The sequence below is a fragment of the Tiliqua scincoides genome, chromosome 3, assembly GCF_035046505.1.
Source record: "Tiliqua scincoides isolate rTilSci1 chromosome 3, rTilSci1.hap2, whole genome shotgun sequence".
Lineage (NCBI taxonomy): Eukaryota > Metazoa > Chordata > Lepidosauria > Squamata > Scincidae > Tiliqua > Tiliqua scincoides.
In genome coordinates this window covers 23,671,073-23,688,886 of record NC_089823.1, presented here as the reverse complement: position 1 = coordinate 23,688,886, position 17,814 = coordinate 23,671,073, and the positions used below count along the sequence as shown (strand labels likewise).

The 17,814-nt window shown below is 43.5% G+C and overlaps 1 protein-coding gene across 8 annotated transcripts in view; it reads right to left on the bottom strand.

The window, feature by feature from the left end:
- Positions 1 to 4,372: 4,372 nt before the first annotated feature.
- The window catches only part of SGCG (sarcoglycan gamma), a 28,492-nt gene continuing 15,050 nt past the window's right edge, over positions 4,373 to 17,814 (bottom strand). For all 8 annotated transcript variants that reach the window (XM_066621928.1, XM_066621929.1, XM_066621934.1 and 5 more), the window contains 4 exons: positions 16,239 to 16,364; positions 14,755 to 14,824; positions 8,070 to 8,190; positions 4,373 to 4,932 (listed from right to left, as the gene is read on the bottom strand). In XM_066621928.1, coding sequence (XP_066478025.1) covers positions 4,753 to 4,932; positions 8,070 to 8,190; positions 14,755 to 14,824; positions 16,239 to 16,364 — 497 coding nt within the window. In that variant the 3' untranslated portion in view covers positions 4,373 to 4,752. The remainder of the gene's footprint in view (positions 4,933 to 8,069; positions 8,191 to 14,754; positions 14,825 to 16,238; positions 16,365 to 17,814) is intronic.

Below are 17,814 nucleotides of genomic sequence, written 5' to 3'. Positions count from 1 at the left end.
AAGCCAATTTAATGGCTATCACAACATAGGCCAGTCAGCCTAACATCTGTTCCAGGTAAGATGGTGGGATGCCTCATCAAAGAGAAAATCTTAAAACACATAGACCAGTTGTTCTCACACATTTAGCACCAGGACCCACTTTTTAGAATGAGAATCTGTCAGGACCCACCAGAAGTGCTGTCATGACCAGAAGTGACATCATCAAGCAGGAAAATTTTTAAACTATCCTAGGCTGCAATCCTAACCATACTTACCGAGGAGTAAGTCCCATTTATGATCATTCTTAAAGAATATACATAGTAGCTTGTTAGAAGTACAGGTCTGTAATATTTCCCCAAATGCAGTCACGTACCATGGTAGCATCAAGTCTAATATATTAAAAATAAGGTATTGAAATGAATGGGGACCCACCTGAAATTGGCCTGTGACCACCTAGTGGGTCCTGACCCACAGTTTGAGAAACACTGACATAGATGTACAAGCCTTACTGAGGGAGAATCAGATTAGTTTCTGTAAGGGTAAGTCTTGCCTCAGGAACCTTTTAGAATTCTTTGAAAAGGTCAACAGGCAGGTGGATGCGGGAGAACCCGTGGACATTATATATATATATATATGGACTTTCAGAAGGCATTTGACATGGTCCCTCACCAAAGGCTGCTGAGAAAACTCCACAGTCAGGGAATTAGAGGGCAGGTCCTCTCCTGGATTAGGAACTGGTTGAGGTACAGGAAGCAGAGACTGGGTGTCAATGGGCAATTTTCACAATGGAGAGAGGTGGAAAGTGGAGTGCCCCAAGGATCTGTCCTGGGACCTGTACTTTTCAACCTGTTCAAGACCTGGAGGCAGGCTAAGCAGCGAGATGGTCAAGTTTGCAGATTACACCAAACTTTTCCGACTGGTGAAGACCAAAGGAGACTGTGAAGAGCTCCAGAAGGATCTCTCCAAACTTGGAGACTGGGCAGCAAAATGGCAGATGCGTTTCAATGTAATTAAGTGTAAAGTCATGCACATTGGGGCAAAGAATCAAAACTTTATATATAGGCTAATAGGTTCTGAGCTGTCTGAGACAGATCAGGATTGAGATCTTGGGGCCCTTGTGGACAGCTTGATGAAAGCATCAACCCAATGTGTGGTGGCAGTGAAGAGGGCTAATTCCATGCTTGGGATCATTAAGCAAGGCATTGCGAATAAGACAGCTAATATTGTAATGACATTGTTCAAATCAATGGTAAGGCCACACCTGGAGTATTGCGTCCAGTTCTGGTCACCACATCTCCAAAAAGATATAGTGGAGGTGGAAAAAAATACTGTTAATAAAAGGTGCAAAAGAGAGCAACCAAAATGATTACTGAGCTGGGGCACCTTCCCTATGAGGAAAGGCTACAGTGTTTGGGCCTCTTCAGTCTAGAAAAGAGGTGCCTGAGGGGGGACATGATTGAGACATACAAAATCATGCAGGGGATGGACAGAGTAGATAGACGCTCTTTTCCCTCTCACATAACCCCAGAACCAGGGGACAACCACAAAAGTTGAGTGTTGGGAGAGTTAGGACATACAGAAGAAAATATTTCTTTACCCAGCGTGTAATTAGTCTGTGGAACTCTTTGTCACAGGAAGTACTGATGGCATCTTGCCTGGATGCCTTTAAGAGAGGATTGGACAAATTTCTGGAGGAAAAGTTCATTACGGGTTACAAGTCATAGTAGGTATGTGCAAGCTCTTGGTTTTAGAGGTAGGTTGCCTCTGATTGCCAGATGCAGGGGAGGACACCAGGCACAGGTTGTGTGCTCCCTGGGGCATTTGGTGGGCCACTGTGAGATACAGGAAGCTGAACTAGATGGGTCTTTGGCCTGATCCAGCAGGGCTCTTCTTATGTTCTTAACATCTTGCATTAGCAAATGGTAGGGAAAAGCACTGCTTTTCATTTCTTTGGTTACTTAGTTAAATTGTTTGGTGAGTCAACCTTGCCTGGATCCCTATTCCACTTCCCTTTTGAGGTAGTACAATTTGAATACAATACTTTATTATTCCTATTTTTTGCAGGGAAGAATCAGATTACACCACTACAGTAACCTCATTCCAACACCATCATATTCTGAAGCTAATCTAGTATGTTCCATTTTTTTAAAAATTTTATTTTGTAAACCTTAGGAAAATAAAGTAGAGCAATGTTTCTCAAACTGTGGGTCAGGACCTACTAGGTGGGTTGCGGCCCAATCTCAGGTGGGTCCCCATTCTTTTCAATATTTTATTTTTAATATGTTAGACTTGATGCTACCATCGTATGTGATTGCATTTGGGGAAATGTTACAGAGTTGTACTTTTAACAAGCTACTTTATACTTATATTATTTACAATGATAGTAAATGGGACTTATTCCTGGTTAAGTGTGAGAAGGATTGCAGCCTAAGATTGTTAAACATTTTCCTGCTTGATGATGTCACTTCCGGTCATGACATCCCTTCCGGTGGATCCTGACAGATTCTGACAGATAAAAAGTGGGTCCCAGTGCTAAATGTGTGAGAACCACTGATGTAGAGTATCCATAATTCAGTTTCATATTTTAACAAACAATACATCTTTAAATTATGTAATATTTATAAAGAAAAAGCATAGACACAAAACTGAATTATATGTGAAGACCAGAAGTGATTGTGAGGAGCTCCAGAAGGATCTCTCCAGACTGGCAGAATGGGCAGCAAAATGGCAGATGCGCTTCAATGTCAGTAAGTGTAAAGTTATGCACATTGGGGCAAAAAATCAAAACTTTAGATATAGGTTGATGGGTTCTGAGCAGTCTGTGACAGATCAGGAGAGAGATCTTGGGGTGCTGGTGGACAGCTCGATGAAAGTATCGACCCAATGTGCGGCGGCAGTGGAGAAGGCCAATTCTATGCTTGGGATCATTAGGAAGGGTATTGAGAACAAAACGGCTAGTATTATAATGCCGTTGTACAAATCTATAGTAAGGCCACACCTGGAGTATTGTGTCCAGTTCTGGTCACCGCATCTCAAAAAAGACATAGTGGAAATGGAAAAGGTGCAAAAGAGAGCGTTTAAGATGATTATGGGGCTGGGGCACCTTCCTTATGAGGAAAGGCTACGGCGTTTGGGCCTCTTCAGCCTAGAAAAGAGACGCCTGAGGGGGGACATGATTGAGACATACAAAATTATGTAGGGGATGGACAGAGTGGATAGGGAGATGCTCTTTACACTCTCACATAATACCAGAACCAGGGGACATCCACTAAAATTGAGTGTTGGGTGGGTTAGGACAGACAAAAGAAAATATTTCTTTACTCAGCGTGTGGTCGGTCTGTGGACCTCCTTGCCACAGGATGTGGTGCTGGTGTCTAGCCTAGACGCCTTTAAAAGGGGATTGGACAAGTTTCTGGAGGAAAAATCCATTATGGGGTACAAACCATGATGTGTATGCGCAACCTCCTGATTTTAGAAATGGGTTATGTCAGAATGCCAGATGCAAGGGAGGGCACCAGGATGAGGTCTCTTGTTATCTGGGGCATTTGGTGGGCCGCTGTGAGATACAGGAAGCTGGACTAGATGGGCCTATGGCCTGATCCAGTGGGGCTGTTCTTATGTTCTTATGTGGAAAAAATATTCATGTATCACAACAATCACGACAGTACTACTGTTGACTACTTTTTACTACGACAGTACTACATTTTTCTTTGACCTGGGGTGAATTCTGTGAATGAATGCCTTATGGGCTGGATGTGGGTAAACATATTAAATCTGAATCAAGAGGAGTATTAAGAACAAGAACCAACAACTCATCTTTTCCAGATAGGCCCATACAACTGAAAGAGCAGGTTCTCAGTCTGGTGGGCTTTTTTTTGTTCTTGACACCTCTGTTGTTGGATCAACCAACAACAATTGCAAAGAGTGCCTTTCGCTAGCTTTTGCTGGTACTCAATGGCTGAATTGATAGCCATTCAGATAAATATCTAGACACCATTATCATCCTTATCTTCCAATTTAATTAGTAATTGTATTTTGTTTTTAAACTTACAAAAAAGAACTATTGATAGCTGCCTTGAAAGGACTGAGCAGAAAGTGTGATATAAATTAATAATAATAATAACAGTATTTATATATATTCATTTGAATGAATGATTACTCCAATGTCCTCTATTTAGTGCTGCCACAAACAATGATTTGACTGCTTTAGCTAGAGGAAATACTGACTTGCATCTATTAGCATGGAAACACATTCTCACAACACCAATTTTATTTCATCTGTATTGGCTTCCTCTAAGTTTTGGGACTCAATAGAAGGTGTCGGTGCTTACCTTTTAAAGCCCAGTCCTTCAAACATCTTTTCCCATATGTTCTTACCTGAATACTCAAGTCATCATCTTAGGCACTCATCTGTGCTCTTCCTTTTATTGTTGTGAGATACTGAGCATGCATAGCTCATGTTTGTGACACTAGAACCACAATGACTATATTCACTTACAGGAGAGCTGCAAATTGCAAAGATTACGGCTACTGTATTTTACATAAATATTTGCTTGTTTTGTTGGCAAGGTTTGCAAGTTTCATTACAGCTGCTTCCGTGTACTTGCTTAACTCAAGGATTTATTTTGAAGCATACATTTTAAGTTGCAATTCCCTGGTCTATTCAATAAATACAAAAAATGTATTGGTTTCACTTTTTCCTTCAATACCAATAATGATTGTTTCTCAGTGCTATAAAACATGGCAAAAATGGTCAGAGAACAGGTGATCACTTCAGGTGCTTTGTTGACAGACAGGACTATATTCCAAGCAAACAGACTCCTGAGCAGCCGCTGCCAAAAAAAGCTTTCCATCTGGGCAAACGCAGACCTCATAGAGTTCTTGGAAACTGCCAGATTCACCATCTGTTCCTTGAGGCAACGCTGGCAGTCGCAAAGTCGCATCAAGTGTAAGCTGCAAGGAAGCAAAGGAGACACAATTTGTGTTGCAAGAATTTAGAAAGAAAGAAAGAAAGAAAGAAAGAAAGAAAGAAAGAAAGAAAGAAAGAAAGAAAGGTTAACTGCTTATAACATATCATGCACTAGACTGGGTTCGGTTTTGACTCTTGAAAACAATTTTAGTCTACATGGAAAAAAACCCATTTAGAATAGCTGTACTTGTGCAAGGCTGTTTCTTCCTAAAATGTTTTCTTTGGTATCACATTACGCTAATCAGTGGAAGTTGCATTATCAGTTTAAAAGTGAAAGCTCTCTCTCTCTCTCTCTCTCTCTCTCTCTCTCACACACACACACACACACACACACACACAAATGAAAGCCTCAATTAGCAGACGTGTAAATACCATATTTTTCGTGCCATAAGACGCACTTGACCATAAGACGCACCTAGTTTTTAGAGGAGGAAAACTTACTTTTAAAGTAAGCCTGCCCTCCCCCTGTGGCGCCTGTGCAAATGAGGACCTTGCCCCGGTGCAGACCTTGCCCCCTTTGTTCTCCGCCTGCCCCCCCCTGTGGCGCCTGTGCAAATGAGGACCTTGCCCCCGGTGCGGACCTTGCCCCCTTTGTTCTCCGCCTGCCCCCCCGTGGCGCCTGTGCAAATGAGGACCTTGCCCCCGGTGCAGACCTTGCCCCCTTTGTTCTCCGCCTGCCCCCCCGTGGCGCCTGTGCAAATGAGGACCTTGCCCCGGTGCAGACTTTGCCCCCTTTGTTCTCCGCCTGCCCTCCCCCTGTGGCGCCTATGCAAATGAGGACCTTGCCCCCAGTGCAGACCTTGCCCCCTTTGTTCTCCGCCTGCCCCCCCGTGGCGCCTGTGCAAATGAGGACCTTGCCCCCGGTGCGGACCTTGCCCCCTTTGTTCTCCGCCTGCCCTCCCCCTGTGGCGCCTGTGCAAATGAGGACCTTGCCCCCGGTGCGAACCTTGCCCCCTTTGTTCTCCACCTGCCCTCCCCCTGTGGCACCTGTGCAAATGAGGACCTTGCCCCCGGTGCGGACCTTGCCCCCAGTATTCGCTCCATAAGACGCACACACTTTCCCCCCACTTTTTTTGGGAAAAAAGTGCATCTTATGGAGCGAAAAATACGGTAATTTAGCCTGGGGAAAGCCACTCTGAAAACAGCATCAGCATTCAGAGGAGAGGTCAAGTGCTTGATGAGACTAGAAAAGGATGTCTCTTGTCCAAGACCCAAGAAGGCTTGCTGTAATTAACCTTTTCCTTATGACTATAAAATCAATTTTTACAGATTTTACACTTTAATATAGCCAGTTATCTTCATTTTGCATGGAATATTTTCTGCCTCCCAGTTCAGTAAAGGCAATCAGTTCAGGGAAGCAAGCTCTACAAATGAAACAGATGGCGATGCATAAAATACTTGTTTAGGGAATTACTGCTGATACATTGCTTGAATAGCACTGGACCCAGGTGTTACCATTTCATTTTTAACCACATTACAATGTTAACAAAATATGTGCCCTCCAAATCTGTGACGGATAGATTCTTCAAGTTTTTTATTCTTAAAGGTTGTGGTCACAAGGATTCTAGCTCTTTATGAGCTTGGATATATTTACAGGTGGCATCTTGGTATCTGTTGGGGTTTGGTTCTGGGACTTCCTGCAGATACCAAAAACTGGGTTAAATAAAAGCAGTTAAAACAAACACCAGTCAGTCGGTCAATCAGAAATGCTATTTTGCAGCTTGCTCTGAGAAAAATGATCCCCTCCCATCACCCTGGCTCATTCCAGGCATCACCACTTCCTCATTCCATTGTTCAGCGAGCCAGAGCCAGGTCCAGGGGAGGAATTCACTTTTCTTGGCAGTTTTAGCAGTCTGACTCCCTAGAAAAGTGGTTTTCAGAATGGGGATTGTAAAGGAACTTTTTCACCCTTCTCCAGGGATCAAAAGGGTTCTTCTTATTTGTAGTGCCCATCAATGTTGAGTCTAATCCGTGGATTAAAAAATCAGTGTATAAAAAGGTTGGACCTGTATATTCAAAACGTGCTATATGAATCAGCTCTGAATCAGCAATAGCACTTTTGTGACCAAGCAGCAGTGCCCTTTATCAGAACACACAATTGCCTCTAATCATTGGAGCCTGAAATATATGGTAAGTCTTTAAAGGAAACAACAGAAAGAAGAACTTTGGCTTTGTATTCTTGTATGAACAGCTGAGAGTGCTAAACATGGTTTCCATGGGATTGTTATTATTTTTTCATTTTGTCCACACTGGCAACTTCATTAAGATATCTTGAATATACATTTATATAAAACCGATTGCCCAATCCTATCCAACTTTCCAGCACCAATGCAACTGCAATGCAGTCCTGAGGTAAAGGAACAAATGATCCCTCAGCTTGAAGAGGCTACAGTGCTGCCCCCTTGGGATTTGCCCACCCTGTATCACAGCTGTATCAGCACTGAAAAGTTGGATAATACTAGGACCTAAATAATTTAACCATGCAGTCACTACAAATGTGTAGTTTGCTTTTTGAGATCCATATTTAGGGCCAGCATTACAGGCTGAGACTAATTATTCCAGTGGGTTCCCTTCTAAGCACTCAGGTGGATGGCAAAAAAAGCACTATAGCAAATCAATTTAAAAAACAAAGTTTCTTTGCTCCAGTGATTTAAAAACAGCCTTGCTGACCTTTTGACTCTAAGATAAGAGTCATTAAGAAGACAATCCATCAATCAGTCCTCCTCCAACCACTTCACTCAGCCCCTCCCTTCACCAATGCAAATGCAGAGCACCAATGCTCAGGGGGAAGGGAGGGGCTGCTGGAGAGAGAAGGAATGATGGATTAGCCAGCCAGCTGCCCTATCTCTCTCATTAAGGAGGCTGTTGTTAAAGGACTGTTCAGTTTTTTAAACTGATTTTAAAGGGGTGCATTTTACCCTTCTCCAGGGATCAGCAGATTCCTTCTCATTTGCAGGGGCCATTTGTGTTGAGTCAAATCTGTGTATAAATAGGCTGGACCTGTATAATATTTTCTAAAACTAGCAGGAAATTGGAAAACTAGCAGGTACATTTGAACTCAAATGGCAACCTCAACATTCTCAACAGAAGATGTAAAATGGAGTAGGTTTTTGTCACTCACCAAGCCAGAACTATGGAACCTGATATCTTCATGAGAAAGAGCCTCCATGCCCCCACTTTGTGCTTTAATACGAACCCCTCGGGGAGCATCCATGCTCAGAGTCCGAGTTGGAGATTCTAGTCTGAAAGCAAACACAACATTTTAAGCAAACTTAACATCTCAATACAGTGTGGTTTTTTCACCCTGTTGTAAGTGACACTAATTGTAATAAAACTACCAGTATTTAAGATTGCAGCTTTGAAGCAGATTCCATTTAAAATAGTGCAAGTTAGTCCACATTCTGTGATCTTTGATGGTCTGGTGCCTGTTTGCGTATGTTTCCTTCCCACAGTAGTCACTTCTACTCCTCTTTGCAGGCCCTGGGCATAAAAGGGTCATTGAGATGTCTGGTGGTACTCACAGGACCCCCAAGCCCCCACTGCCTGGCAGCAAGACCAGCAATACATTGTGACAAGCAGCAGTAGGAGGCTCGGCTCACATCCAAACTGCGCCTCTTACTGGTTTTTGTCATGTTGTGTCTGGACTTCCAATCTGGAAGTAACTAATGATTACACCATCACCAGTTACTTCAGGTGGTACTTCCAAAAGGTGGACCATGTGACCATGTACAGTGTCAGACGATCATGGAGAAATGCTGATCTACGGCAAAATTTTGATGAATTTTGTACATTTGCAAATATTGATTTCATTTTCTGCTCTAAATATAATGTATCTCCAAGCACAGACTGCTTTGCTAGATCAGGACAATTTCCTAATGAAAGAAATATTCAAAGTGCGCACAATCCAACAACAGGAGACAGTGCAGATTTATTTTTTTCTGCTGCAGGAGAACACTGCCTTAACTCCTTTGAGTGTCAACCATTCCTTTCCTTTGCTTTCATTCCTTCACTTCCAGCTACCAACACACAAAACCGGCTTGGGAGCCAGTGTGGATTTTTTTTGCTGAACTTCCATGTTTCAGACAAGCTTTGGACTGTCTTAAAAAAAAAAAAAATCTTCCCTTACGCCAAGGATGTCTCAACATTCCAAAACACCCCCATGGGATACAGTGGAAGCCATGTTGGTGCTGCTGTTTCGCCATGCAGGGAGTTAGGATTGGGCTGCCCAATAGCCAGTGCTCCAATTATGGAGGAGGGAAGCTTGGGGGAAACTTAATAAAATCTACAAACCCACTGATCACCCCATTTTAGATTAAACATGCCCCTTCCCTTACAGTCCAATCCTAACCAAGGCCTGCACTGGTGGAATGCATGTTCCAACAGTGCAGGCTGTCAGAAAAGCATAATAAGTCACTTCACAGCAGTGGAGGGAGCTGGCGCACCAGTGTTCCAATGCCTCTGTCCACCTCCTGCCCTTCCCTCCCCCTACCCTGTTCCACTCCCTGCACTGGGCTTAGCCACTCTGGCGGACACCCATCAAAGTAAAAAAGGGGAGGAAGTCTCTGGTCAAGTGCAATGTAAATTGTTTTTTGTTTTTTTTTTGTTGGCAACCTTCAGTCTCGAAAGACTATGGTATCGCGCTCTGAAAGGTGGTTCTGGAACAGCATCTAGTGTGGCTGAAAAGGCCAATCCGGGAGTGACAATCCCTTCCACACCGGGAGCAAGTGCAGTCTGTCCCTGGTCTGTCTCCCTGGCTATGGGCCTTCCTTCTTTGCCTCTTAGCCTCAGACTGTTGGCAAAGTGTCTCTTCAAACTGGGAAAGGCCATGCTGCACAGCCTGCCTCCAAGCGGGCCGCTCAGAGGCCAGGGTTTCCCACTTGTTGAGGTCCACTCCTAAGGCCTTCAGATCCCTCTTGCAGATGTCCTTGTATCGCAACTGTGGTCTACCTGTAGGGCGCTTTCCTTGCACGAGTTCTCCATAGAGGAGATCCTTTGGGATCCGGCCATCATCCATTCTCACGACATGACCGAGCCAAAACAGGCATCTCTGTTTCAGCAGTGCATACTTGCTAGGGATTCCAGCACATTCCAGGACTGTGTTGTTTGGAACTTTGTCCTGCCAGGTGATGCCGAGGATGCGTCGGAGGCAGCGCATGTGGAAAGCGCTCAGTTTCCTCTCCTGTTGTGAACAAAGAGTCCATGACTCGCTGCAGTACAGAAGTGTACTCAGGACGCAAGCTCTGTAGACCTGGATCTTGGTATGTTCCGTCAGCTTCTTGTTGGTCCAGACTCTCTTTGTGAGTCTGGAAAACGTGGTAGCTGCTTTACCGATGCGCTTGTTTAATTCGGTATTGAGAGAAAGAGTGTCGGAGTTCGTTGAGCCAAGGTACACAAAGTCATGGACAACCTCCAGTTCATGCGCAGAGATTGTAATGCAGGGAGGTGAGTCCACATCCTGAACCATGACCTGTGTTTTCTTCAGGCTGATCGTCAGTCCAAAATCTTGGCAGGCCTTGCTAAAACGATCCATGAGCTGCTGGAGATCTTTGGCAGAGTGGCGATGTAAATAAGACATGCTGAAATGCACTGACTGGTTAAGGGCGCAATCCTAACTTGCACTGGAGCAGGCAGGCTGGCAGGAGATTCAGCGCACGTTTGGGGACTGAAGCGGCACAACAAGAAGAAAACTTTCCCCTTACCACATGTCACACTGCACCCAATGGGTCTACTTGGAACTGCGCCACCTCAGGAGGTGGTGCAAGTCCAAGCAGAATGGAGCAGCTAGAGGCTGTTCCACGCTGCCCAGCAATGGGGTCATGTTGGTGTTGCCTTCCCTTTTTTGCATTTGTGCCAATATAGCAAAGTCACTTCAAATTAATATATAACAAAGTTCAGTATACATATTTTGGGTAACATTGAATAATTATTAGTTTAGTAAAGAAAACCCTAAAATTCTCAATTTATAAACCTTAACATAATGTAGAACTATTTATTATAAGAAATATATCATTTCCTGTAAGGCCCTGAAAATGTGTAGTGCCACAAGGTGGCAGAAAAGGATAAGAGAACTTTCTCTTTACAGCCCATTAGGACTGCTGCATTGTCTAAATGCAAAGGAACACATACACAGTCCAGCTAGCTGCGTTTCTGTTGATTTTAGTGGTAAAGCATGTGTTTGCATAGGGACAGGAAAGATAAAACAACAAATTCGGAAGTGGAAATTTCTTGTTATTCATTTAAAAGGTGTTTTTCATATTTTCAGAAATATGCCCTTTCTGCTGGTACTTAAATCACTATCAGGTATTTACTTTTGAAGAATATTACCCATTTGACAACTATGGATAATACTGTTCAAAAATATTGACACTGGAGAGTTGAATAGGATTGGTCCCTTTGACTACTGACTCTGGCCAGGATCCAGAGAGATCTGTGCTACCAGGATCTGGAAACCATAGCCTTTTCCCCATGGAACTATGTGAACAACTTACAGACCAGACCCACATTTCAATGTCTGCTGTCGTGATTGACCTGCATGTGTATTTATTGCTTATGTCTCACCTTTATTCTACCATGAAACATGGAGTATGCAAACAACCACCCAGCCAGGCTCTAAACTGTACTGTCCCACAGCTGTGTGGCCACACAGCCAAAATCAAAGCCCCACATGGCTTTTGTCAGGGTGCTCTAGACCTTGGGGATGACAAATTATGTCATCGTAGAGCACTCCGGAGCTCCCTCCACCCAGGCACTGTACAGCTCTGTGGGTTTCCTATAAAAATTACAGGGAACATTAGAACAAAACCTGCTTAGCTTTAGCAGTGTGGCCCTATTCTATGCCCTCCAGGAGCCAAACCAAACAGAATCCAGATCTAAAAAGATGGTCAGAGAGATCTGCTCAATGAACCAGAATCCAAACCCTAAACACCAATTCCAAACAGGTTAAATAATCAAGCATCCAGCAGAGCTTCTCTCTGCTGTAGTTCTCACAGCACAACCCTAACTTGCACGGGAATGGGAAGGCTGGCAGGCCTGCCCCAAATATAGCAGAAGTTTGCGGCTGAAAGTGGCTCAGCCTAGGGCAAGGGGAATTGCTTCCCCTTACCCCAGGGAGAGTGGCTGCAGCCCCAATTCGTCGACTTGGATCTGTACCACCTAAAGAGGTGGTGCAGATCCAAGCAGCCCAGAGCTGCCCCAGGCTGCCCAGGAACAGGGTCAGGATCCTGGCCCCATCCTCCATTCTTCTGCCGCCCACTCATGAGCTCACATGCTGTCTGTCCCGAAACATCTCACAATGAACACAGATTCATTACAGCCTTAGGGAAAACTTCATCTTTGCCTATAAAATGCTGAATGCCTGGTTCGTATTCATAGTGAAGAGTGAATATTGCATTTATTTTTTAAAATAGATTTTGACACAGTAAATGCATGAGTGAAGCTACCATAGTTGGAAACAATGTATGCAGGCAGTTCAAGTGACAAAGGAACTCAGCTTAATTTCTTCTAATTTTCTAAGTCAAGTTTTTTTTAAAAAAGAGCATTATGAAGAAAGATGTCAGTCATCCCCAGTCTCTTGTTTTGGGAACATTTCCACAACAGACTCTTTCTGAATAAATATGTCTTTCAAAAAAAAACAAAAACAAAACTAGACCTCAAAGCCAAGAGGCCATTCACTAGAAAAGACCTTTGTGTCAGCCTCATGCTATGATGTTTTCTGTTGGAATGACTCACAGATAACCAAGAATAAGGGTGCAATCCTAACCAACTTTCCAGCATTGACATAGCTGTACCAGCTATGTACATCTATGTACCAGCTATGTACATCTATCAAGCTATGTGGCGTGTACTGCATCCTGCAGTGGGAAGGCAATCAAGGGGGCCTCCTCAAAGTAAGGACATGTTTGTTACCTTAATTTGGGGCGGCACTGCAGCCAAGTCAGTGCTGGAAAGTTAGTTAGGATTGTGCCCTAAATGTCACAATACATGCAAGAGAAATACTCCCAAGCAAGAGTTTCAGCTGTAATGAGGTTGCTTCATCTTTGACACAAAGAGCACTAAAAACAGCACAATCTGGAGCACAGTCTAATTTTGTAATGCATGGATCCTGTTTACTCGTTTCATAATTTAAGCAGGAAATATGGATTTCATTTTTAGATAGTAGCTTAGTGTTTTGCTTTACATCTCTAACCTGAAGTTATCTCCTGAACACCACTATAAGTGCAGAACTAAACTAGGTAACAATTGTCTGGTGAGAGTGACCTTCCTACTGGGGGGTTCAACAGGAAACACCAAAGAAAACATAGCTCAGACACATTGAGGAAGATCTAAGGAACCAGCAACTGATCACTGATGAGGCTAGAAATATCACTAACAATTGCAAAGAGTGGAAGTGAATGAATGACACCCGGATTGTAGCGGTACCTACAGCAGTGTATTGGTTGAGAGGAAAACCTTCTCCCCAAGTGCCAGCTAAGGACTAAAGAAGGAGGAGAGGTAACAACGGCAGGATGCAACTGCAAACCCACATCAAGTTTCTTTTCTCTGCTCATAATGCAGGGTGGCCCAAGATTTCTTAATCTTTGGCCCAAGCAGCAGGCCAAATGCTGCCTCCCTTCACCTCTGGTCCCCTTCTCACTGCTTCTCGCACTCACTGGAATGGGTAAAGAGGGGGCTGGAGCAGAAGAGGAAGCATGAAGGAGAGGACAGTGGTAGGCTAGAGCATATCTGACACCTAGTCAAGCATTTCTCAACATTTGTCTCGCCATATCACTTCGCGTGGTACTAGAAGTACCACCAGATAATGTCATCACCAGTTACTTCCAGATCAGAATGCCAGATGCAATGCAAGAAATACTGGTAAGAGGCTCAGGGTGAACAGGAGGTTTTTTCAAGTGCATGAAAAGTGCACGCTGGAGTTCTGCCTGCTGAGCTGAGCCTCCTACTGCTGCTTGTCACATTGCTGGTCTTGCTGCCAGGTGACAGGGGTCTGGGGGTCCTGCACATACCACCAGACACCACCTCAAGGACCACTGGTTAAGAAATGATGTTCCTCCATGTTCTCTCTTCTGGTCCATTTCCCTCTTCTTTTTACAGTTCAAGGTGTGGGAGGTTGAGGAGGTGAGTGGGCAGACAGAAGTGGTTCGCTCCCCCCGTCTGCTGCTTAGGAAACTGCTTCAATTGGCCTCAGGGAGTGGCCTGCCATAATGTGTAGTAATAGGAATGCATGACAATAATTTAGCATGTGAGTGACAAAACACAGAACATGGTGACATATCACACACAATTATACATTATGTGTATTATACACTGGAAGAGGAAAGGAACATGAAGTGGGGAGACTACACTCAGTGGCAAACTCACAGTTTATTGTCATGTCTCATTGTGCCCCATGACTGGAGACAAACAGTATTTTAAAGCAAACTTAATAGCATGTCTCAACATGTACCACACTGTGCCTGGCTGCAAACTGAGGGGGTGTACTGGCCCATGGGCTGACTTTTTCTATGAAGGTTACTCTGTCCTTGAATGGCTGCATGAACTGGACATTGACATTTGATCCTGTCTAATTGATAAACAAGTCCATGTATTATATGCCACACGCTAAATAAATAAATAAATAAATAAATAAATAAATAAATAAATAAATAAATAAATAAATAAAATATGCAGATTAAATTCTCCAAGTAGTGAATCTGTACCTTCTGTGATCTGCCACTATGACATTCTATATATAGTGTCATGAGTGACCTGTTCCTAATGAGCTGTGAACATGATTTACAATATAACAGGTATATGAGAGACATTCTTACTTAAGCTCTTCACCTTGAGATTGGATAAGTGGTGTTTCTATAGAATGTTCACAAAGAGCTCCTTCTGGCCCTGAAACACAAGAATAAAGTATTACAGGAAACAGAAAATTGTTGTAGCCATTAGTCATTATAAGAAGCATTATATTTGAAGGTGGGGCAGGGAGGAAACAGCAAACCTTTTCTGATTAGAACTTGGCAGAGTAACAGAACTGGTCCTACAACACCTTGGGTTTACATTATATATGTCCTTGCATTTTGTTATGAATTTCAGGGCAGCTTTATCAGACCACATGCGGTCCTGTAAACTCTAAGAGTTGCTTCACTTGTTAGCAATTTCCTACGTGTAGGCACTTCAGTGCAAACCATGTCTAGGTTGTAAAGCACAAGGATACTACATTTGGTTTCTTGCTGAGTTCACGTGTTGGAAAACTGAAGGTAACTATGGCTTTTCAGCATTTGTATGCCCAGTGAGAAGCCTACATGTAGGATCATCACAAGTTCAGGATTCAGGGCCCAATCCTATGGGCCTCTAGTGCCAGTGCTGGGTGTCACAAATGTGCTGCAAGGCATGTCCGCAAAACCCAGAGAGGAGGGAGCACTGGTGCCAGTCAGCACTGGGCCCAGTGCCAGATAGATGCTGCCCGGAGCATGGTAGGAGCTCTGGACAGTAGCGAGGGCCTTGGGGGTGGGGGGACGTGTTCAGGTGTGGGGAAGGTGGGGCGAGGGGAGGAGGTGAGGCAGAACGGGGTGGGAACGGTGGAGCCCTATCCTCCATGCAAAGCCTAGGGTGCAAAGCCTGACATGGAGATTCAGCAAAATAGCTGACATAGACTTGAGAAGCCCCACTGCAGGAACGTTTGTCCCCTTCCTCCACGGAGACCTCCAGCAGCCCCAGCGCTAACCATTTTGGTGCCACTCCACCTGGCGGCACCACTAGGGATAGGATTGGGCCATCATTTTACCACACACTCTAGATTCAGACAATCATGGTGAAGACTGAGTGTGCATTTGCAGAAGCTCTATGTAGCTAAATACCTAAGATGAACACACTAGCAAATAACTATTGAAAGAAAATATTAGAATAGTATTGGCTTGGGCAAATTTGTAACAAGACTGCTAATCAACTTTGAAGAGCTAAACATATATCCTATGAATGTTAACTTACAAAATAGCTCCCTTGCTTCTATTTGACTGATTGACACAGTTAAAATAAATTTCCATATATCAATGTTGGAAAATTTTTGAGGAAATTTAATGACTGATACTTTGTTTCAATGACATAAAACAGGAACTAGCACTAAATAAAATACCACTGAAAATGGTTGTGCTAAAACAATGATTAATAAACACTGACTATTTTCTATAATTAACTATAATTAACACTGACTATTTTCTGGAATAATTATTTCACTTTACTTTCACATTGAAGCCTTTATGTCCTTTAAATGATTTTTTAATTTTGTTTCTTAGACTTGCATACAAACCCAGAATTCGAAGTTTATCTGTACCAATTCTAACTTCAGTTTCGTTTACTGTAAAAAGATGTTTTCCATCCAGATTCATGGAGTTGATCTGAAATTCCGGACTGTCGATTTGTACCATGTTAGGACCTAAAAAGTACATGATTAATATTTTTAAGGGAACATTTATCTCTCATCTCTTCAACATATGCAAATTTTTCAGTGATACGTTGCATGTTTAGCAGGAAAAAATTGAATTGTTCAAAGCAAATGGTTAAGAAAAATAGTTTGAGGAATTATCTAGTTTGTATCCACATGCAAAAATGTGTATGTACAACAATGCTGGGAATGTGAAAAGGAGAAGGAAGGATGGAGCAAGGGACTAAATAATCCATTAGGTTTTATGCTATAATTTCAGATTTTATTTTATTATTAAATTGCTTAATATTAGTTGTCTAATCAATGTCTGTGCAATTTGTATCACATGCTACAATTGTTTAACTGGCAATGTTCACTGTTCACTGATCTGTATTCCCTGTAAAAATTACAGGGACTGTGCAGAACCCTAATGGAGCTGCACAAAGTCAGCTCCAGGAGTGCTCAGCGATAATGTCATCATTGCCAAGCTCTGGAGCACCATGATGGAAGCTGGTCTGGACTCCAATACTGTCCAAGGGGCTGCACAGTTTAGGGGGAACACTGTCAGCGATGTATATTAAGTGCCATGAATTATGCTCAAAGCTTGAAAAAATTTGTTAAAAGTTCAGAACACAAATAGTCCCAAGTTGGATGATAAAAGCAAATCGCCCAGATGCTGGTGTTCCAGTTAAGACCAACAAATATCAGTGCTTTGTTTTCTTTATTCAGAGCCCAATCCTATCCTTTCTCCCCCTCCACTGGTGCAGCCATAACCAAAAGGAGCATGCTGTATCCAGCAGTGGAAGGGCAGATCAGAAGGCTTTGGAGGGGAAAGGATATTTAAATCTCATTAACCCTTCATAAAGTCTCCTGCTCCGCAATGGGTCTCCTCAGACCTGTGCCAACTCTGTAGCTTGTGCAAGTCTGAGGAGAGGAAGGGGACAAGGAGGCTGCTGACAGAGGGAATAGGACCCGGTGCACAGCACCGCTGCTGGATCTACCACTCCCACAGCCTCCTCACCCCTGTTCTTTCCCCCTCCCTACTTAGTTTCTCTCCCTCCCAGTCACTGCCTTATGTGATCCAGTGGCTGTGGCGAGGTCTGGAGACAGACAGGGAGTGCTCCCAAAACGACTGCCAATGGAGCACTCCGTGTGTTGTTGGTGACCATTTTGTGACAATGGAGATCCATACTGCTATTGCAAGCACTCCAGTTGGTGGCCCAAGCCTGCATAGGATTGGGTAGTCCATTTGACTATCTGGGAGTATTTAAAAAGCATTTGGACTACGCCTTATAGCCTAAGATGCTTCTGTTTGCAGAAACATTTTCATCAATCTCCCCTTCCCTCTGCAACCCTCTGTGCCCCCCAAATATCTGCACCTGAGAAGCCCCCAGCCCTCAGCAGTGGGAATTCAGGGGATGCAAAGGGCTATAGTGGAATGGAGAGATCAGTTAAAATTACC